The 23597-nt window shown below is 50.2% G+C and overlaps 1 protein-coding gene across 3 annotated transcripts in view; it reads right to left on the reverse strand.

Annotated features, from left to right (window-relative positions):
* The window catches only part of SEMA6A (semaphorin 6A), a 75502-nt gene that overhangs the window by 14701 nt on the left and 37204 nt on the right, over nucleotides 1–23597 (reverse strand). Inside the window, exons 15-18 of one of the 3 annotated variants that reach the window (XM_027775665.1) lie at nucleotides 22702–22760; nucleotides 19169–19189; nucleotides 18980–19030; nucleotides 13588–13752 (exon numbers count right to left, since the gene is read on the reverse strand). In XM_027775665.1, the coding sequence (XP_027631466.1) occupies nucleotides 13588–13752; nucleotides 18980–19030; nucleotides 19169–19189; nucleotides 22702–22760 (296 nt within the window). The remainder of the gene's footprint in view (nucleotides 1–13587; nucleotides 13753–18979; nucleotides 19031–19168; nucleotides 19190–22701; nucleotides 22761–23597) is intronic. The other 2 variants (XM_014591528.2, XM_027775666.1) reach the window with 2 other exon arrangements.

Below are 23597 nucleotides of genomic sequence, written 5' to 3' on the forward strand. Positions count from 1 at the left end.
GCGTGTGCGTGCGTGCCCAAGATCCCGAGAGGAGAATGGAAGAGAAGGGATTGCGGCGTGACCATCCCCCCTGGGGGATGATTTCTTACTTTCTGTCTCTATGTTTCTGTCTGTCTGGCGAGCACACGCCTCCTATAGCAAAAATCTCTCCAAAATAAATAAATAAATAAATAAATAAAACAATAAAAAAGTATGAAGTCTTCCTGATGTTCACAGTGGGAGTCTTCAGTGGGTCACATATATAATCCCTTCCTGTAGCTACCATACTCTGATTTAAAAAAAAAAAAAAAAGGTGGTTTTATTGGAAAAACATCAAATCCCTGACACTTCTACCTGGTATCTGATTGGAATGTGGAAAACGTCCGAAAATGGTGTGTGGTCACTCCTGTAACACAGGCGGCTCAGCTTGCCAGCACCAAAGCTGCTGGAGAAGTGCCTGTGGTCTCTGCCTGCCTGACGTGGAGACACGAGGAAGAGATACATCTACCCTGCCATCCCCGTCACGACGGCCACTAGACAGTGTTAGTGTTCTGAGCCCAGGTATGCCTGAGGTTAAGTCAGCCCGCTATTTTCCATATTTTTGAAAGAGACTTTTGCTGTAAGGTACACGCATTTGCCAGAGAGACAGAGAGATGGAAAGTGAAAAAATCATCTCCCAGTGGGGATGGTCACTCTTCAATCCCTTCTTCATTCTCCTTCTGTCTCCCAGTGGGGATGGCCACTCTTCAATCCCTTCTTCATTCTCCTTCTGGGATCTTGGACATGGACACACATGTGCCCAGCGTGATTTTGAAGCCACGGGGTCTGGAACGCGAACTGCAGTCGGCCATGTGGGAGTCCAGTGAGGTAACCACTATGCCATCTGCTGGTCCCACATCAGCCCACTCTCGAGTGGGTCCCAGGGACAGAGGCAGCAGGATGTTCAATGATCCTACCACTGAGTAGCCCAGCCTCCTTTATAGGCCTGCATGTAACCTCACCTCAGCATCAATGCCCTCAACCTAACTCACAGCCATCAAGCCACATCGGGGTGATTCTCGCAGCGGACACCCTAATCTCCCCCCCACCTCTCCATGACCAGAGGAGAGCAACAAAACTCGGGCAACTCAAGGAGCGTTCCCTTTACAGGCCTGGGTTAAAAGGAGGGACCCGAGCCCATGTTTTGTAACTCAGATCAAGGTCCTACTTCATGATCATAAAAACGCCTAGCACCATACACTCAGCACAGCCCCGTACTTACAGATCTGCTGAGTTGAACTGAATCTGCAGATCCACAGAATTACATAAGACTTGGAAGTTACATTAAATTTCGGCTATGTGCTTTTAAATCACAGAGTGCAAGACCCATCAGCACTTAGAGTGTATTTATTACCCGGACAAATGTCAGGTGATTGTGTCCAGCGTTGTCTATTATTTATGAATAACAAGAGGCTGTAGGACTGGAAATGACATTCTTTAATATGTCCAAAAGGTTAGGCATAATGCAGTTTGCCAACCTATAAATTTCTTGTCACCATTTTCCCTCCTAATAAAGCATTGTCTGGTTGACTGCATGAGCGTCCATTAGTTCTGTACAGTTCAGAGCAGAAATGTAATTGCAGATACGTGTTTGGAAGGAAGGCATCCTTTGAAAAATATGATATTTAAAAATAATTGGAGTGGAAAAAGTCCCATTACCCCATTAAAAATGAATCTCTGTACAAAGATAGTTCCTGGGCTGTAGACTTAGGAGAGCTTAAGAAATATTAATTAAGGCTGACAAACCTTCACATTGCCTGTAATTGGCTTTCTGACACGGATTAAGATCCCACTGAGGGTGCAGCCGGTGCATCTGAATACACCCAACTACACCTCTCTAGTCGACTCCAAGGCCTTCCCATGCGTGGTGAAGATGCCAGGAGATTTACATAGGGTGAAGCCCCGGTGGCTCCCTGCAGGCCCTGAAAGCAGCCCGTACACCTTTCAGAGCTGGCCTGTCACTGCCACAGCGGATTCTCTGGGATCACAACGTGAGCACGCATTTTCATCTCACTCTTCCTATGGCAACGATGCTCACTACACGATCCCGAAAGGCCCTACCGTATGAGAGGTCATGCTCATGGGGAACGTCACGGGGAAAAGCCATCCTCCTGAGATTACCCTTTTCTACTCTTTTGCCTTGTATAAACTAGTTTGTGCAGAAGTGAGATTTGTGAAGTAGAACCTCTAACAAGCTCTTAAAAACAAAAGAAAGAAACAAACAACTTCATGAGACGAGGCTATCAGAAAACAAGCTCTGAGACAAAGCTAATATTTCCCGGTTACTGCACATGATCCAACCACACACGGGCTCTTCATGATTTTATGGTTAGGACGGAACGAAACCTCGATGAACACCATGCAGTCGAGCCAATCAGAGAGCAAGGCTTTAAGTACTCCAGATGTTTCGTTAATAAGATCCTGCCTACCCTAGTCCCTGCAGTCCTTGAAAGTTCCATTAAGCTGTCAGAAAACTTAGTCATTGTGTGTGTTTTTGCAGAAAAGATGGGCGAGAAGGAAAAAAGATTGAGGGAAAGGGTGGGGGTAAAGTGTCATGTCGAGAAAGACGTAGCTCAAAAACGTGGCTATGGATTAAAAGCAAAGACTCTCTAGAAGGTGAATTGATTTCTTTTAAAGCCCGGAGGTTTAAGTTTCTGTTTTAAAAGCAAAAGTTCAAGTCTCCATAATCATAATTTAAGTCTTTCATCTTTTGAGCAAATGGATGTTAGGTGGAAAAAGGAGGTTTAGTGAGTGTCTCTAGAAAAGCACACGCAGTGCTGGCGGGCGGGCAGGGATGAGGCGGCCTCTCTGTGGCTGACACCCGTTTCCCCTCCACCCTCTCCACGGTAATCTCATCAAGGCCTTGGATAAATTCAGCAAGTTGTCGAGAGGACACAGCTTTAATTAGATCAAATCTACATGGATGCTGCACTATGGAAGGAAACCTGCAGCCTCCTGCACAGGCCCCTCGGCCCCAGCCCTCCCCCATCACACACTCACACAGGAATTGGAATTGTCCCTGTCACCTGTCGGAGACCGCAAGGCCTGACCTGCCACAGTACCGATTTCCCGGGTCTTCACACCAAGTCAGGCTGCAGACAGGCAGGTGACGGAGCTGTCATACGGTACAAGGAAGTGGGGGCAGCCTGGATTACATTCTTGTCTCTTCTCAGCGTCTCCTGATTTCAAACCCTGCTCCGATGGCGACACACCCCAGCATTTCCGCTGAAGGACGGGGAAGCCAGGGTCGGAGCCCCTGTGGGCCCCGAAGGGTGAGAGGTTCCAGTTCCCAGTGACTGCAGTAGTCACTGGTGACCTGATAGGGGCAAGTCATCCCTCTATGTGTCTGTCACCTGCCCAACTCTGTCCTCCCTCCTCTCTCCTCCAGTCCCTCGGTCCTGTTCGCCTTCCCATTTATTTCCCTGTCGTTGCCGTCTGCACCCGAAGGCAAGCCCCTGACCTGACAGGATGGGTCCAGACCATCATTTGAGTCCCCAGCCCCTCTCTGGCCTGCCACTCCTTTGTCACTTCAGTTGCCCTAACGTCTTGCCTCTGTGTCGTCACGCCAGGACACCAGGACCGCTGGCGTCTAGGCCATGCGTTATTCAGCTTGGCTCGTCCTTCCTCCTGCCCCTGAAACCCAGCTTTTCCTTCTGGGCTTTGCCAGCCGGTCCCTGGTCTCCAGGCCCCGGCCGCCCTCGGCGCTCTACCCGCCCCTCGGCTTCTGCTCCACGCCCCGGCCAGATAGACGGGGATGGCTGGGCCCTCAGACTGTTCGCGGCCCCACGAGTGCGGGGCGCGGGGCATCGGCTCCCGCCCCGGGCACTGCGGGTTCCGTGCGGGTCTGAGCAATGCCCGTGCGGGCCAGGCAGGCACAGGGTGCCAACTGCGTGGCCGACCTGGGCACCCGAGGGCCACGGCGGGGAGGACGGGCCGCCAGGCTGGGAGCGCGCCCCTCTCGCGGGCCTCCATCTCCAAGAAGAACGAGGACGGCCGGAGGGAAGGCTGCCCCTCGTCCTTCCGGGCGACCAAGGACACTGTCCTGGTTTTAAGCCGTTGTTTTCTAGATTTTAGTTCTTTGTCTTTGAGATCATCGCCCAGAAAAATGAGAAACTGGGGGGAAATGAGGAAGCCTTGTAACTTAAGAGGGAAAAATATATCCATATTGATGAAAACTCGAGGTTAAATAAAAAATAGAAAACTTGAGGTTAAATAATTACACAGTTGATAGACACTTGAGGTTGAAGAACACTGGAAAAGAACCACTAGTGCTAAGCACGTGCCTGTCTGCGGGCCACCCGACGTCTGCGGTGTGCTCGCCTCAGTGTGGCGCTTGGACGCCTGCGCCCAGTGCCGACCTTCTGTCGCTCGATCACGTTTCAGTGACCACTCTGCAGGGTCACTCTAAGGCTCTCTCTCACAACGACCATTTCACGTGAACTCCTCTGACAAGGCTTATTCCAGACTTCCGAGAACTGACGGGAAACGTAACTTGGAGTAGAGATCTCGTATTCTCATGGAATAGGTTACCAGGACTTTCTCAGCACGACTGCCGGGCAGCAAAAAGTACACAGGACACTCAGTTCACCTTCAGATAGACAACGTTCACCAGTGATAAATAATAATTAAAATTACTACAAAAATCATTTTAAGAGAGAGATTTTCGTTATAGGGTGCATGCGCTTGCCAGAGAGACAGAGATAGAAAGTGAGAAATCATCCCTTGGGGGGATGGCCACGCTGCAGTTCCTTCTCTAGGGGTCCTGGGTACACGTGAACTTGCACCTGGCATGAGGTTCAAGCCTCTGGGTCCAGGACACAAATGTGGTCGACCACGTGGTGTAACGGTTACACCATCTGTGGGTTCCACTTTTTTTTTTAAAATTTTTTATTTTTTTAGATTTTTTGCAACAGGGTACGTGTGCTTATCAGAAAAAGACAGAGAGAGCAAGAGACAATGAGAGGGAAAGTGAGAAATCGGCCCCCCGCAGGGATGGCTACACTGCAACTCCTTCTCCTCCATTCTCCCAGCTTGATTTTGGGCTCACACGCACCTGCACTTAGTGTGATTTTCAAGTCGCCAAGTCCAGGACTCCAACCACGGTAGGCCACGTGGGATCCAGCCCCTAACCGCCACGCCTCCTGCTGTTCCCTTTTCTGAATATTTAAAATATTATTCAGGTTCATCTGAAATTCAAATTTAACTGGATATCCTGCATCTTCCTTAGCAGATCTTTCTTCCACTCACAAACACTAAGGTTTTGAGTGATTCCAACAAACATTCTCACCCTTTGCAAACTTTTAGCTACTACAATGATTTAGTAGAGAGTAATAAATATTATATGAAAGTGTTATGGGGCAAGCATAGTACAATTTATAAATAAAATACTAATGAACTCATTTTTTTTTAGAGAGTTTTTTGCTATAGGGCGCATGTGCTCACCAGATAGACAGAGAGAGACAGAGAGACAGAAAGCGAGAAAACACCCCCCAGGGAGGATGGCCATGCCGCAATCCCTTCTCCTCCATTCTCCTCTCGGGATCTTGGGCACACATGCACACGCGCCTAGCATGAGTTTAAGCCACCGGGTCCGGGACTTGAACTGCGGTCAACTACATGGGAGTCCAGCGACACAGCCATTAAGCCAACTGCTGGTCCCACTAATGAAATCATTTTAAAAACTGTATTTTATTTTTCACTGTTTAGTAACAACAGCAGCTTATAAACCAAATCCCTTATGAGCTTTGAAAAAGACCTTTCCTGTAACTCTGAGAAACAGACATCGAGAACTCTAACCGGACTGGAACAAGTCGCCCACCCGCAGCACTCTGCCCTCGCCGCTGACACGCGTGCTTCCCCTGGTCCCATTCACTTCCAGCTCTCAGGAGGGAGGAAGGGCCTGCCCTCTCGCTAGGCCTGTTTCCCGTAAGGCAGCCCTTGCCCCACAGGTCTCTTGAAAACTGCCCTGCTTCACTAACATTTAGAAATGGCTGTGTAAGGCCAGCAGGTGGTGTAGTGGGTAAAGTGCTGGGCTCCCACGTGGCCAACTGCAGTTCAAGTCCCAGACCCGGGGCTTCAAACTCACGCCGGGGGGCATGTTCATGCATGCCCCAAATTCCAGGAGGAGAATGGAGAAAGGATTGTGGCAGGGTCATCCCCTCCTGGGGGGTGGAGAGGGATTTATCACTTTCTGTCTCTGTTCTCTCACATGCCCCATAGCAAAAATCTCTCTCTCAAAAAAAAAAAAAAAAGAGAGAGAGAGAGAGAAAAGAAAATGTTGTCTTACAGGGACCAGCAGCTCACGGTGAGGGGAAGGTGCTGTATCCCACATGGTTGACTTCATGGTTTGAGTCCTGGGCCTGGTGGCTCGACAATTACACTGGACACATGTGCATGCATGCCCAAAATCACAAGAGGAGAATGGAGAAGGGTTGGCTGCATGGCCATCCTCCCGGGGGGGGGGGAGCAATTTCTCACTTTTTCTCTCTCTCTCTCTCTCTCTCTCTGTGTCTCTCCCTTGCTCTCTCTCTCTCTCTCTCTCTCTCTCTGTGTCTCTCCCTGGGGAGTGCATGCACCTTTTGCAGAAAAGACAATGACACTAATAAAGCTATGCAAATGAGTATAGGCTTCATTTGTTTTTTTAAATTAAGTTTAGGCTATGCAAACAAAACAAAATGAAACAAGCCTGACCATGACAGCATTCCCACAAAAATGTAAGATACGAATCCCACAACCCTCACTTTCCTTGCCTTCCTTGTTCAGTGACTTAATACCGCCATAACGCTGGGCCTGAGGGAGGACCAGGAGGGCGCCCGTCCCGGGCCCAGCCGGGCGTCGGCCCTGTCTAAGCCCCAGCACTGATCCGCTGTGCATGGCCTGCCGCGCTCAGGGACAGGGACGCTCGTGAGACTGTCGGTGGCTCCCGGGTCTATGTGTGCTTTGTCTGTCTGGTGGCTGGTACTTTGGGGGTGGGACGAATGTCGGTCTCTCTGCTAGAACCCCTGCCCCTTACGGGCACCCAGACTGCGTGACGAGGCCAGTGACCAATTTTGCTCGAGTTGCTTTAGAAAACATGTTTGTCACGGTATTGTTACTGCAGAAGCGGCAAAGAAAACTCAGCCTGGGTGGAGTCAGGGAAGTGGAGGGGCCATTTTTCTTCCTTTACTAATTTTCTCTGTATGTAAAATCGCTTCCACACGTGATGACAGGGGCCAAGACATGCCCTTGTCCACTGGGAGAACTGGGACCGCAAAGACGGATCTGCTGGGTTTTAGGCACTGAGGGTGGTCAGGGCGAGGCGCCATTGTCATCACACCTGACGTGGGAGTTTCTCCGCCCGCTCCTAAAGAAAGCCTGGCTCTGAGGGCTCGGGACTCAGACGAGGTAAGGTTTGGGAGGGAGAAGAGGGGAAGCGTAAGGGTGCTGCCAGGCCAGGGAACACCTGCGAGTGCGGGTGGTCCCTAAGGTGTCAGAGAAGGGGACGAGGAGGCAGAAGCTCCTGGCAGATGTGCCCAGGCCTGGCAGGGAGTAATCGCTCCAGTGGGCATGAGGGCACGCTCTGCTGCTGTGAAGAAAACACCCTCCGTAGCCTAACAAGCCCAGAAAGGCTACTTTCTTTATGGTCTAAAACTATCTTCTTTTAGATTCCTAACCGGCCAAACTTCCCATCCCAATTACAAAGCTCAGGAACTGGTGAAAAAAACATATCGGAAGACCCATGGTACACGTAGCTGCAGCGGTCGGGGTGGGGAGTAGGGGTCCCTGGGTCTGCAGTACCTGGCTGAGACGGGAACGCGGGTGATTAAATCTCGTTCTTCCAAATGACTAAACAGTATTTATTTTCCCCCAGAGGGTGCATGCAGTCTCCAGAGACACAGAGACAGTGAGAAGGAAAGTGGGAACTCACTCCTGGGGGGGATGGCCACACTGCAATCCCTTCTCTCGATTCTTCTTCTGGGATTTGGGGCACTCATGCACACATGACTGGCATGATTTTCAAGCTGCCGGGTCCGGGACTTGAACTGCAGCTGGTTATGCCCCTTAGTAGTTAAGTCTAGCACCTTAACCACTATGCACCTATTGGCCCCTCTCAGTAGTTTAATCCCTGCTGGACTCTCTTCATTGCTCTAGGCCAGAGCTACTCAAATACTACAATTTTAGTCTTAGTGATTCTTACCTACCATGCTATTCAGTTAATATATTTTTAATATCGCTAATACTTCCTGCACTGCCAATTACTTAATCTCTTATTTAAATTACCTTTAAAATGTATTTCAAATGGAAACTTTATATTATCATAAGTAAAAAAAAAAAAGTCACTTTTGATGAATAGAAGGTAACCATAAAAAATAAAATTAACTGGGGCCAGCAGGTGGCATGGAGGTTAATTAAGGTGCTGGACCCAACGTAGCCGATTGTGAGGTTCAAGTCCTGGAGGTGGCAGCTTGAAAATCACGCTGTGCACATGAGCGTGCAAGCCCCAAACCCCAAGAGGAAAGTGGAGGAGAAGAGGGCGTGGTGTGATCAGCCCCCTTGGTGCTCTCTCCCTTTCTGTTGAGCATACATGCCCTATAGCAAAAACTAAAAAATTAAATTAAATTAGATGAGCTGAAAGCAAAACATTAGTTCCAATAAGATTCAGCTACAAGACAAAACTGCATTTCTCTCTCTCTCTCTCTTTTTTTTTTTTAAGAGAGATTTTTGCTATAGGGCACATGTGCTCGCTGGAGAGACAGAAAGAGACAGAGAGACAGAAAGGGAGAAATCACCCCCCCAGTGGGGATGGCCACACGGCAATCCCTTTTCCTCCAGTCTCCTCTCAGGATTTAGACACACACACACACACACACACACACACACAGATAGACACACACTCACGGCGTGATTTTCTTTTCTTTTTCTTTTTGGAGAGGTTTTTCTGCTATAGGGCACGTACGCTAGCCAGACAGACAGAGACAGAGAGATAGAAAGAGAGAAAGCACCCCCCAGAGAGGATGGCCACACCGCAAGCCCTTCTCCTCCATTCTCCTCTCGGGATCTTGGGCACGCACGCACATGCGCCCAGCGTGAGTTTAAGCCACCGGGTCCATGATTCAAACCGCGGTCGACTACGTGGGAGTCCAGCGACACAGCCATTACGCTAACTGCTAGTCCCACACGGTGTGATTTTCAAGCCTTGGGGTCTAGGACTTGAACCACGGTCGTCCATGTGAGAGTTCGGCGACGTAATCATTATGCCATTTCCTGGTCCAAAAGGGATGGTAGCAAGTTTAGGGAGTTGTTAACAACAGAGCACCAGAGACTTTCCCCCGACATAATCAGAAGACAGAGAGAAGAAGAGGTCAGCTTTGGTCACATGAGTCCTGGCTGAGAGCCCACGGTGCCCCAGCCGCCCGCCGCAGGGAGGTAGGTGTGCCACTCTCTCCGTGTGGAGGCAGCCGCTGTGAGCTCGGAGCATCTGAGAATATGTGACCAGCGGGGATACCTGACGCCCTCTGACCCCCGAGAGCCCTGGGCTGTGGCCGGGCAGGTCCTCCGCACCACCCACAGACCGCAGGCATCGGATGTGGCCCCCACGCGACACCTGCTTCCACACCGATTCCGCGCTCGCAGGCACGGCCAAGGCCTGCGTGTGTGTTTGTTTCCGTGTTTAAAGTCTCCTTCCTCACGGGTTCCTCACTGTAAGAAGCGTGACTTCCTGAGTGAACGACTACCGTGCTCACACCACACTGGTCACTAGAAATACACGGGCACAACACAGTTCTGGCATTTCCAGCCACGTGGGAATACGTCTCTACTTCATCTGGTTGTTTTGTTTTGTTTTGTTTTAAGAGAGAATTTTGCTCTAGGACACGTGCGCTCACCAGACAGACAGACGGACAAAAAGTGAGAAATCACCCCCTTCTCTCGATTCTCCTCTCGGGACCTCAGGTGCGCGTGCACTTGGACCTGTGTGAGCTTCCAGCCGCTGGGTCTGGGATTTGAATCGCAGCCAGCCACGTGGGAGTCCAGCGCCTTACCTACTCTGCAGCCTGCTGGCCCTCATGTCTCTGAGTGCTCACAAGAACGCTGTGAAATGCAGTCTGAAGCAGGAGCCCTTCTGTCGGGATTTGCTCCTGCGTGCTCGGGGCCGGCTCACACTCCCTGTCTGTGCTACACAGCCCTGTGGCTGCCGTACCTGGTTCATTTCCGGTCTTGCTGGAAATCAGGTTTTAAAGTACTGTTACTCCCCACGAGGAACAGAACGCACACGGGGCTGTCAGTCCTGCTCGGTCCCACACAAAGCTCTTCCTTCTTTTGCTGTGGGACGGAGGCCCGGGAGATGGGTGGTGGAGAATAAGCCGAATCTAAAAATAGACTGGATTGTCTCTCCTATTTCTATGTAATTAGAGCCCTTTATAACCACCCACTACCACCTCAATAGTTATGGGATAAATAAATATGTATTTTTGAATGTGGCAAAACCAGGGAGAAGTAGTCAGGGCTGCATCCAATTTATCAACTTGGCGATGACGAGGCTGGCTCTCCCGGCTCCAGACATCCAGGGACCAGATAAGCAGGGGGTTGGCCGTGTCTTTACTAACGAATCCAGGGCTGGAAAGGCACCAAGCAACTTTAAAGAAAAGGAGCAAGGACGAGAGACAGGAGACAAGGCCACTAGGGTGACGGAGGGCAGGGCTGGCTGCGGAGCGAGGCGACGTGTTTCCCACGACACTCCTCGGTGGGCCACGCAGGTCTCTCCCCACGCTCTGCCAGCGCGGCGTGTCCCTCCAGCCTCAGACGTGCGGCTCACGGTGTGGAAGGGAAGAGCCTTGGAACATTCCACGGGGGGCAGAGGGCTCGGGGCTCTGAGTTTGAAAGGGGGAGGCTAAGAACAATGGCAGCAGGAGGGGTTAGACTGCAAGGTGAGGGCAGTGCTCGGACAGGAAGTGAGGGACACACGCACGGGATTCGATCAAGACGACACAGACGGCGAGGAGGGAGGGCGAGCGAACATACTCTGGAAGCGCAGGCCCACGGGGACATGCAGGGGCAGGCCGGGCGCCCGTCCAGGCGGCACAGGGCCTTGTTCTCAGGGGCCAGGATCGGATCGGAGCGCACTAGACGTGGCCAGTGCGACGTCTCCGCTCAGCGGGAAGTCCGGGTTTTAGCAACGATTCCAGAGTATGCGAGCTGCGGAAGCCGGGCACACGTCACATTCCCGTGAGACAATCGACCCAGAGAAGAGCTCCCGTCTGCGGCCCACGGAAACCCACGGTGGCCTGGCGCCCCGGGAGATGCCGCACACGCAGATGTGACGTCACCCAGGCACCGAGGTCGGGGTGACAAGAAGCGAGGGGTCGCAGGGTGCTTCATTACAGGACGCCATAGCCAGCCAGAAAAGGAACAAGACTTTTCCAACAGAATAACATCACCACCGACTCATAGCACACGGTGCCGGGCAAAGGGAGACGGGAGTGAGACGCAAATCATAAACAGAACACAGGAAAATAACTGAGCGAACGAAATCACAAGTCATGGTAAAGGAACACCAAGCGACATCATTTTGAAGTTTCTGCACACAGCTCGTTGACAGAACACGGGAAAATAACTGAGCGAAATGGAGACGAAATCACAAGTCATGGTAAAGGAACACCAAGCGACATCATTTTGAAGTTTCTGCACACAGCTCGTTGGCATTGCCCCGTCAAACACGTGGTCATCGCACGCCGAGCCGGGCTTGACGGGCAAGGCAAGGAGTCAGCACGAGAGCAGGAGCACGTCGGACGCCCATGCGTTCACCTCTGCCACCATTGTCTGCCGGTGGACCGCTTCCAGCTTTGTCAGCGTGCACGGTAGGACCCCAGAGAATGAGCAGCGCCAAACCGTACAGCCATCTGTCAGAGCGCTAATTAGACTCCGTGAACCGCCATTCCTTGGGGAGAAGTCAAGGTTGGAAGAAATCCACCCCTCGGGGCGGTGAAAACGACTGCCACCAACAGCTGGACACCCGGCTGACAGTCCAAGCGTTCCTGGAAAGCTGTTTCCGAATGTCACAGCGGTGGAAACAGTGACTTCTCCCAAGCCGTCTCTTCTCGAGGCACGACTCGGCACCCAGCCGGAGCCACACAGAACAAACGAGGGCACACGTTGGCACGGGCCGCCCGACGCCCTCCGACCCGGGTTCTCCGGTACGGGACAAGTGCTGACCCCGGTCAGTAGCAGGCCCGGCACAACTGGGCCCACACGGGGACGCCCCCGGTCCTGTCCTGGGGACTCCCAGGTGCCGTGAGGATCATGCTGTGAAGGTCCCTTGGGGATTGCTGGGAGGTGCCTGTCTCTCGCGTGGAAGAAGGAAGGGGACAGAGAGAGAAGGAGAGAAAGAAAGGAAGGAAATGGAAAGAAAGGAAGAGGGAGAAAGAGGAAAGAAATGAAAACTAAAAAAGAGGCTGATGACACAGAACGCACTTTCCTCTCCTGAAGCCTGGGCAGGGCACATAACTGAGTGGACGTGTCTGGGCCAACGAGCGAAGCGGCCCGGGGCAGGCTCGCAGACAAGACAGAGGCTCCATCTTTACACCTGGGCCTGGCACGCAGGGCCTCCGAGCACATGGCACTCGCAGGAGGTGACCGGCAAGAAGAGGGTGGAAATTTCGCATCAGTCTGCCCAGAAACGCTCTCCGAAAGGCAAGTCGGCAACTGCGAGCAGAAGACGCCAGGGGAGGGTGCGACAGAGACGGCCGTCAGAGGCCCCAGGGCTGCTCGGCCTGGACTGCCAAGCCCGCTTGGGTGGAGGTCTGGAGACACACAGACGGAGCAATGGGATCGGGCGGACGGCTCGGCCACATCCCGGTCCAGTCTCTGCTTACAGAACCGCGTCTGGACGAGGAACGTCCTCTGGTTGCAGCTGCCACGGGAGGAGGGTGACACCAGACGCAGCGGACGGAGAGACGAGGGATGGCACTTCCTGCTGGAGCTCAGCACACAAAGCAAAGGAGAATCTAGGGCAGCTCACAGCAGAGTCCCTCTCACTGGCTGTGGCTTCCTCTCCTTTTAACTGCGCAGCCGTCCTGCCTGATTAATACCGCAGTTCGTCCTAGCTGCTGTCCTCCGAGGGCACCAGGGCCCAGCTGGACGGCACCACAGCCGAGGGGCGTGTCTGGCAGAGCCTTGGCCCTGCTGTCCCTCAGGGCGCTGACCGCGCCTGGACTTCGACCGCACTGGCTGGCCAAGGCTGCCCGTGTCCCGCCATGTCATGGTGGGGAAAGAGGGTCTGAGATCCACAGAAGGAAACAGGAGTGGAAAGGAAAGGAACGCAGGAAGCGGCCCGCCCTGGGCCACGCCACGCCTCCTGAGTGCAGGGGCTCGGGCTCGGGGGATGTGCTGTTTGTTCTGTGTGGCTCTCCGTGGTCGAGGAAGATTTCTGGGTGAGACTCACACCAAGGATTGGGCTGCCATCTTTTTTGAGAAGCTTTTGATCACAGCGCACTGGAGGTTCCCTCACGCCGCTGGACTCAGCTGGAAGCAGTTACACAGTCCTCCCCGCTTTCCCCGTCTCCCCCAGAGGAAGAGGCATTTCCAAGGCCTTACCCTTCTTGTCTTGGTGATTATGGGAAGACACTGCCCCCAAAGGGTCTGTGCTGTCAGGTGAGGCGAGCAGATCCTTCCAGTCCGGCATCCCTCCCCTAGACTCATCCCCCTCTCGAGCCGCCGAGGCTGACGCGGTGGTGCTGGGCAAGAGGGACCTGGAGTGGCCTGTTTTCATCACAAACACGGTTAGGGAGAACGCCGCCCAGAGACCCACGTCCCCTCCGCGTGGAGGCCGGCAGGCGGGACGGCCAGCCAGATGGAGTGGGGTGTGCTCTGCGGAAGGCCCCTGGACTTGTGGGTCGAGGCTGAGGCCAGATCCTAACTCGACCGTGGGCTGGTGGGCCTCAGAGAGTCACTGTCCGTGTGCACACAGTGGGGATGGTCACTTACCTCTCGTGTTGGGAGGATGCCGTGACACGGTGGGAAGCGTCTACACTGTGTGCTAGACACCAAGTGTCTGATACTTAGCAGGGGCTCAGAAAACACCAGTGTCTGCCTTTGGTACGCCTGTGGCCGCACTACAGACAGAGTGTGCCCTCTGGGTGCAGCGTGTGACACTGACAGGGCAGGTTATGTCACGGGATGCGCCTCCGCGCAACCAAGGGCTCAGTGGCGAGCCCGTCCCGCAGTGTCCCCGTCTTCCACGTCCGCTGAGCTTCACAGGCATTGCTCTTCATGGGGGCGTGATCGCTTTGGAAGGGACCTGCCTTCGGAAAGGCGTCCCGACAGCTACGTATTATGGCCATGCCCTCTGTCTCTTACTCCAATAAAATTACTTTCATAGTTTTACAGCTCGTACGTTTGAGGCTTCACTGACGGAAATGATCCAAATTAGAAAAAGACAGGGTTCTAAGACCCAGAAAGGCTGACCAGAGGATAACGCAGGACAATGGCGAGGTTGGGACTTACGGCAGAAACCTTGGACACTCCCTGTGGGTACTTTCAAAGCCCTCCCTCCATCAGTCCACAAGGTCAAGTACAGACTGGACTGGGGCTTTGATCTGAGCCGTCACGTGATTTCAAGAAGCCTTACCACCTGTTCTCTCTGCTCAAAATAACATATAACCTCTGATTTCCAAGTGGAGTCTTTGGCTTATTAAAATACCTGACCTATCCCAGCCTCCTGAACAGTTTTTACTGAATAAAAAGACACCAGAGCAGCAGCTACTGAGAGGTGTAGTCGGGCCTCTGGTAGAAAGCAGAAAGACTGGGGCCAGCAGGTGGCACGGTAGTTAAGGCACTGGACTCCTGCAGTCAACTCTGGATCGAATCCCAGACTGAGCAGCTTGTAAATCACTCCAGGTGCAGGTGCATGTGTGTGCGAGTCCGAAACCCCAGGAGGAGAATAGAAGCCAAGGGACTGCAGCGTGCCCATCCCCCCAGGGGGATTTCTTATTTTTCCTCTGTCTCTGGTGAGCACATGTGCCCTTTGGCAAAAACTTCCAAAAAAAAAGGGGCAAGAAAGACTTAGCCACTCCAAAGGCTCTAGCCTCAGGTGTGATCAGCGTGCATGCAAGTCAAACGCTGGCCCCCGGAAGGGCAGATTACACAGGGAAAGGAAATGCATCCTTCTTTTTATTTCTGCACCAATTATTGGAAATTAGATTCCTAGGGCACTGTAATATTGAAAATTACAGATACATGTGCGTGCGCGTGTATAGCTGCTTCTAAAAATTCTGCTTAGCATGGAAACGCAAGTAGCAAGCTACTCGAGTAAACTCCAGCCATTGCTATGGACCCATCACACATATCGCTACCATGAGGCTCGGGAACAGTTAAGAGGACTGCTCTGGGAGAGCTCGCGTGCTTCTCACAGTGTCAAACACCCTCTTTGTTGAAAATGGTCTGCTTCATATCCAACTGCTAAAAGCATGCTCAGTTAAAATCAAGCAAAAATGCTTGATTCTAGACTTTGTTTTACATTTCTGGGTTTCATAGCTCCTCTCACAACACTGACAGGAGAACGCAGGCGGGAACCTCAGCCTGAGAAGCAGACACGTAGAATTCCCTTGGCTTCCTTTTGGCTCCACTGAGGGCCAAAACATAGTTTCTATTTTCCACTCCTGAATTCAAGACTGCCCTCGTGAAACATATGGTCAGCCTAAGAGAGAATTTAGCACCCAGCAGAAGCAAACAATTAGAAATAGTTTGTGGGGAGAACCCCACACCTCCAACAAGAATTTCTTTTACCTGAATTGATATGCATTTAGAGCACTTTGGATTTAATTGTGTTCAAGGGGCAATTTTATGGTAATGCCGTAAGTACGGTTTGGGGAGAACATTTCTTAATACGGTAATCTGGGGAAATCCATGCCTCAGGACACATTCTCGGTAGAAAGAGTTCCTGGACCATATGCTGCAGATACATGGAAAACTCATTGGTAATGGAAAGCTATGGCTAGGGGAAGAGATTAATGTGGACCAGATGGTGGTTAGGTAGGAAAATGTTTTACACAAATGTGAGAAATCAGCCTCTTCTCCCATTGCTGAAGTGTTAGTTTAATACCCACCGCGTCTTGATATTCTGTATGTAAATCTAGAGAAACCGTGCATTTGACTTACCAAAAAAAAAAAAAAAAAAAAGCCCAAAAAACCCACCAGCATGAGGTTTCTAATCTATTAAACTTATGCTTGAGGACAGAGAACACGTGCCAGTGGTGAATTAAACAGGGAAAGCAATACCTGATTCTTAAGAATGTCAGAACAACAACAAAAAAATTGTCAGAACCACCACGTGAATCCACCACTAAGCAGCAGTCCTTTGAAATAAAAGACCTCTCCAAGCTTCAAAATCATGTTACAAAGAAACTGCTTATCTTCCTTCTTATAATCTGATTTTAGAAACTGTATTATTTTTATGCATTCCCTAAGAGACCATAACCAAAATAATGCTACAAAAATAGGTCATCATTTGTGGGTATGGCATTACATGGCAGTAGATTTGGAACCTATCGTATGGTCTCGTCTGTTCAACAACAAAGGTCACGTTTTAATCAATGGAGCTTATACCTCCTGAGTCTCATAAAATGCAAAGAAATAAACATATTTTGAACGTTCAATTTAATGCATCATACTGTTTCTCTATATCTACAAGTCATGTGATGCGATTTCAATGGTTAGAGACATTTCTAACCTATTAACAATTAGTGTAGGCAATTAGATACAAAGAGACATAGGATCAATGCAAGAGAGGAAGAGAGAAGAAAAGTAAGCAGGGCCCAATTCACTAAAAGGGGTTCTTGCTTACGCACCTGGTGCTGCTCAGAGCTTTCGCCAGGCTGAAAGCTTGCCTGGTTACTGAGCTGATCCCTGCTTTCAGCCACTGAGTGTAGGACATGCAGCAGACCTAATCAGCAACGATGCGGGTGCACTCCCGACTGTGGGGCTGGCTGCCCAGTGAATGCCCATACTCATGGAAACACTTTGGTCTGCCCTCTGCTGCTACGAAAGCAGCACCCAGTCCGGTGCCCAGCACACGGCGGGCGTGTCACAAACACTTGCTGAACGAATGAACACAATCTAGTCTGTGGCTATTAATTCCAAAATAAGCTTCTCTTGCCACAGTTTAGGGGAAAAAGTCTCCTATATTTGTGTAAGTAGTCTAGGCCAGCCCTATTTTGAGGGTCAATCAGTCAGCTATCCTGAGATGGTCAGGATCATGAGCAGTCCAGCTATTCTTCCACTTCATCACAGAAACCACTGAATGGGGGCTGAGAATGCATGGGTGTTATCCGTTAAGGTGTTCATATGGAAGAATTCCTAAGTCCGTTTCCTTTAGTTAAGGAACTAAGACAAGAGCCCCAGCCTGGAGAGTGGTTTCTGTTCACAAAGAGCCCTCCGTGGTTTAAATCCTAGATGTGAGAAATTACCCAGGAGTTACCATTGGTCTTAGTATGACTGATGAAGACTGGGGAGGTTGCTGGTTCAATTTGCCTCAAGATTTGAATTTCTGAATATCTGATAAAGATTATTTAATTGCAGGAATGACTGCAAAGTATGATATTGGAAAGAGCAAGCATGAAGCGCGTTTTCTCTCCGAAGGTAAGCATTGTCAGGTGACAGTGCCCCCGAGCAGTCTTCCTTCTGGAATTTCATGTTCAATATTCTGATTTGAACACAGGAGGGAATGTGAAAGGTAGAGCACTTGGTGGGCTCACGCACACCACCCTGACCCAGCTCACAACGGAGAGGCCGGGCACCATTTTCCGTATTTGAACAACTACAATCTATGAGACAGTCTTGAAGACTTTCAAAAAGGCTTTTTATTCATGCTAATTAGACACGGGGAGTGAGTGTACAGAGCTATTAAACACACTTGTGGCCATCCCGAACAATTTATTTGGCTCTTAAATGCATGTTGCTTTCTTTTCCTTTCTTTTTCTTTCTGTTCTCCCTCTTTTCTTAGCTACACCTATTGGGTTGTCAGAAAAGTCGTGAAGCATTTGTGCATAGAAAAAATACATCATGACTTTTCCGACAGCCCAATATATTTAATGCCAATCCTGCGACTGTTACTTTGTTACGTATCTTAAACACACAAACTACAAACCGGCCGTGCACCTATGAAACTTGTAGTCTCCACTGTCAAGCAGAAGCTCGGAATTGCCACCGTGCGAATGCTTTTCATGTTATATTTCTAAAAACACACCACGAGTTTCATAAGTATTTGGGAGGACGCTGGGAAACACCAATGAACAGCTACATCCCAACTTCTCCTACGCTGCGGCTCGGAGCACTGTTCCTGGGCGTCACAGCTCCGTTGAACTTGGTGTATGCATACTTCAGAGCAAGAGCAACAGGATCAGCCCTGCTTGTTCATCATTTCCACTGCATCATTCCTCCTTGTATGTTCTCAAGGGATCTCACTGAACATACGCCTAAATATTCATACTCTCTGCGATCTTGAATTTCAGTTGCTAATATTATGCAACACTGGAACTTTGCCCAAGAACCCGGTGTCCGCACTCTGCATGGGCCCATTTCCCCTGCAGCAGGCTCCCCGAGAGCCATTTTGGGGGATGGTATTTTCTATCAGCTGAGGTGCTATAGCCTATCAGGTGTAAGAACTGTTCTTTTATCTTGGATTTATTTCTGTCCAAAAGCCATTTCTTCTCCCTCAAGAACTCATTACACGTATTCACCAAATTCCCTAAGGTTGCCATATTTCATGTTACATGGATTAAAAATTTAGGACTAAATCTCCCACATCAATTGTCCGAGGTAGGCAGAGTGGTTCTTGAAGCATAGCGAAATCTATAAATAATTTTAGTGAATTGGGGCCCTGAAATAACAAAGAATCTAGTCCATGATGTTTAGGAATGAAAACTATAAACTATCACAGGGTGAGTGAGTTGAAGAATTAAAAAAAATAAAAAAAACTCCAGAAACTGACCATACACTGTGTTGTAAGACATTTCATGATCTGGTAGAGGAGTTGAAATGTCTATAAAAAAATAATAACGAGGATAAAAAATTAATTGAAAAGAAACCCAAGGTTTGAAAGTACTCAAGAGGATTAGTAAAATAGGATTTCTCAGATAGATCTCCACTGATATAAAATGATGAGTAATATTGTCCTTACCATTCAGTGCCACGAAGGAATCTGAAAGACAAAAGGGAGGAGAAGGTTACTTCCTACTTGACACTGATTAGAGAGCCTGGCAGGGTCAGCGGGAATGAGCTAAGACCTAACCGTGCCAACATGTGGTCCCCGATCCTAATTAGTGCTTTTCTAATTCCTCCTCATAGCCCACGATGCTTTCACACGCCCCTATCTCTTCCACCAAGTGAATTTCCTCAGTTGCTGCTCTTGCCAAGAGGCAAAGAGAAAGCAGGAGTTAGTGGAGGCGATGGGCGCTGGATCATGGGGTCTGGAGCCCTCCTTCATACAGCGGGACATGCACGTGGGTACAATAAATGTCTGGAGGACACTTAGCGAGAGCCCTGCTCTGGAGGTCTCATCCTCACAGCCATGCTGTCCAGCACTGTCCAGTTTCCCAATGCGTGGACTGATGGGGGCTCTAGTTTGGCAATTAAAACAGAAAACAAAGCCACACAGGTATCAGGCTACATGTACTGATGTACAGGTGTGTGTGCTGTGTGTCTTGGTCAGATCACAGGTTTACCGCGTCCGTGGCTCAGCCTCGAATGCTGACTCCTGTGGTTCCTCATTTTCCCCTCACAATCCTGTAAGTCATCGTGCATCAAGTGAGCCAGACGCCCAGACCACTCTGGTGAGCAGGTGTGTCTAACAGGAGTCGGACAAGCTCTTGTAGGAGCTCGGGGAGAGGAAAAGCCATAGGGAAGGCAAGCAGCCTTCTTGCTGGCTACCAGCCGGAGTGGGTTAAAGGTCAGAGGGCACACCAGAGAGTGTGAAGGCCGCTCTGAGGACTTGACTGCCGAGCTCACTCTGGAAATAAAAAGGCTGAGACTTGAGGGCCTTCCCTAGGCTAGACAGAGGCTTCGTCATGCTGCCCCACCTGAGCCAGGCCCAGGCCACGGGGCCAGCCTCCTGGTGCAGCACAAGCTCTAGAGGCAGTAACAGCCCTCTTCTCACTTTCCCATACATCGGGTCGTCGGAAAAGTCATGACATACTCTCTTCTACGTAAAAATGTGTCATGGGGGACCAGCCAGTAGTGCGGTGGTTACGGCACTGGGTACTCCCACATGGCAGACCACGGTTCGAGTCTTAGACCTGGATGCATGCTTTCTCACTTTCCCTCTCTCTCTTTCTCTCTCTCTGTGTCTCTCTCTGGTCACATTAAAATCAATGAATGAATAATAAATTAAATAAATAATTCTTAAAAAAAAAGTGTCATGACTTTTTCCAACCACCCAATACTTCCCAATGCAACCTAAGTCTACATCTCTATTATTCTACAAAAAATAAAAGATCATTAAAATGTAATGAAAATGGTCCCCTAAAGTCAGCAAACTAAGTGGTTGTGAACACACAAGCGCACACCCACATCCCAGAACTATTCCCCTGAAAATGGAGTTGTGAGGCGCTGGGGTGAAGAAGCCAGCGGATGTAAGCTGAGCCCGTGTCGCTGGCGTGGACGCGTGTGTACACCACGTGACACGGACTTCAGGGTGACAACAGTCTCCTGTGCTAATTTTTAAACTGATAACATGTGAAGACATTATAAATAAATACACAGTATTTGTTAAAAAAATAGGCAAGTAATTTGGGGATACCTCCTTTTAATTGGCTATATTTGGTCTCTACAAAAGGTTGAAAACTGAATGACACTTAGGAGTCTAAAATTTCAGTACTCAAGACTCCAAGATTTAGTTATATTCGTGATTTTCTTTAAAGAGCCAAATATCAGAAGTAATGTAGTGAATACGGCTTCTGGAAATTCAGCATTTACAACACCACAAAGTAAACATATTTTCCAAGAGGGTGGTATCTTCTTTAAGGATTATTTACTCAATGTTATTTATTCATTCCTTCATTTTTAATTTGACAGAGATACACACACAGAGAAGAGGAGAGTGAGAAAGCAAACCACCAGGTCTGAAACTCAAACCATGGTCAGCCATGTGGGAGTGTCCAGCGCCTTAACCACTACGCCACCTGCTGGTCCCAATGATGTCTGTTTATTTATTTATTTATTTATTTAGTAGAGGTTTTTTTTCCTATAGGGCACGTGTGCTCACCGGAAAGACAGACAGAGACAGAAAGCAAAAAATCACCCCCCCCGGGGGGATGACCACACCACAATCCCTTCTCCTCCATTCTCCTCTCAGGATCTTGAGCACGCACGCACACATGCCAGGCGTGAGTTTAAGCCACCAGGTGCAGAACTAGAACCGCGGTCAACTACATGGGAGTCCAGTGACATAGCCATTATGCTAACTGCTGGTCCCTTTACTTTTATTTATTTATTTTTAAGAGGTTTTTGCTATAGGCGCCCTGTGTTTGCCAGAAAGACAGAGACAGACAGAGAGACAGAAAGCGAGAAATCACCCCCCAGAGTGATGGCTATGCTGCAATCCCTTCTCCTCCACTCTCCTCTCAGGATCTTGGGCACGCACGCATACATGCCTGGCATGAGTTTAAGCCACCAGGTCCAGGACTCTAACCACGGTCGACTACATGGGAGTCTGACAACATAGCCATTGTGCCATCTGCTGGTCCTGGTATTATTATTATTATTTTTTGTTTTTGTTTTTTTTTTTTTTGAGAGTTTTTTTTTTGCTATAGGGTGTGTGTGCTTGCCCGAAAGACAGAGAGAGATGTAGAGACAGAAAGCGAGAAATCACCCCCCAGGGGGGATGGTCACGCCGCAATCCCTTCTCCTCCATTCTCCTCTCAGGATCTTGGGCACGTACGCACACGCGCCAGGCGTGAGTTTTAAGCCACCGGGTCCGGGACGCGAACCGTGGTTGACTACGTGGGAGTCCAGCGACATAGCCATTATGCTAACTGCTGGTTCCCCTGGTATTATTTTTAAAATTAGATTAATAAAACATATTCAGGAGAGTGTTGGTATTGGTAGGATGCAGGATAACTGGGCAGAATTTTGACCATGATCTTTTATATAAGGTTCTTCCCTAAAATGCTGCCATTTTATACCAAACTCTGAGATCAACATAGTAGGTTAGTTCCTTTAGAAAGGCTATTTTGAACCACTCTGTACTTATGGTTATTTTAGAAGTATTTCTCTATTACAAATGGCAATAGACATAAATTTAATTTTTAGAAAAACCTTTTCGTTAAGTCTTTACGTTCAAGAAGAAAACCCTACCCAACTAAAAAGCCAGAGGACAAGTTCGAGCTTTGTACTATTTGTGTAAAAATCACAGTGTTCGGAGCACACTCCAGAAAACAAGGACAGCGTCACTTGGCGAGGGAAGCACTGCTTGGCGCTACCTGGTGAGCTCTGGGATGGACCTGTGCCACAGCGTTGGCGAGCCGAGGTGCCGGCCCTCACGGCTGACACTGGCGACCGCATGCGTATTTAAAGCACACGCCTCCTCTAGCTGGCGCTGCAGTGCCTTGGCAGTGCCTGCGTGCTGCAGTGCCAGCTGCGCTCAGTCCCCGCAGAGACTCAGCTGAGGCCACCACGGGAGGCACGTCTACCCGAAGATGAGGGCCGGACACTTACTGTGACAGTCTCCCAGGCCGTCTGTGCTGCCGTGCTCGATGTCTTGCTCAAAAGTCAGTCTTCAGAAGAGGGGAGGGACAGACAGGGACAAATGCAGCAATGTGAGTCACTCGGATTCGCCAGAGGGAGTCACACGTTCGACCCGAGTGGCGGGGCGCAGGCCGGCCAGGGCGCGGACGCTCGTCCCCAACGCCGCTCGCGAGGCGCACACCAGGCTTCGGCCCCTCTCCAGACAGGAGCAGCGGCAGGGGACTTGGAGGACTCGGGAAGTTAATTAGTGTGTGGATTATTGATGCCCTTCTTTTACTGAGTCCCCGAGTACTTCTTCAACATTTAAAAAGTTGAAGTGTTAAAATGTATTCCTCGTCTAGGCAATACGGAAATCTGCAAATTCAGTCTTTTCTGCTGGGCCTTCTCGTTCCTTCCTATCTTTGCCCTCCTAGACCTAGCGTTCGGGGTTTACTTGCCGAGCAAAACCTTGTACCGCAACTTGTGGGAGGGACTAATGCCAGGGGGTCTGTAGGCCTGCGGGCGCCAGGACCGGGTGTGTGCTTTGCCAAGATGGCTCCAGGATTCTGCTCGCTCCCACTCCCTCCACCCCCGGGGTGTCACTTTCTCTCCCCTCCAGGGACTCACTTTTCTCACTGGGTCACCATTGGGTTGGACACTAACGAACCATTCTTCACTGCATTGCTAGAGGGCATGTGTGCGCATGAGAGAGAGAGAGATATAGAGAGGGAGAGGGGGACGGCACGCTCCACGAGAGATGCACAGAGGGAGAGGGGGACGGCACGGTCAGTGAGGGATGCACAGAGGGAGAGGGGGACGGCACGCTCCGCGAGGGATGCACAGAGGGAGAGGGGGGCGGCACGCTCCGCGAGGGATGCACAGCGGGC

Source organism: Tupaia chinensis, unplaced genomic scaffold (assembly GCF_000334495.1).
Source record: "Tupaia chinensis unplaced genomic scaffold, TupChi_1.0 Scaffold000591_1, whole genome shotgun sequence".
Lineage (NCBI taxonomy): Eukaryota > Metazoa > Chordata > Mammalia > Scandentia > Tupaiidae > Tupaia > Tupaia belangeri.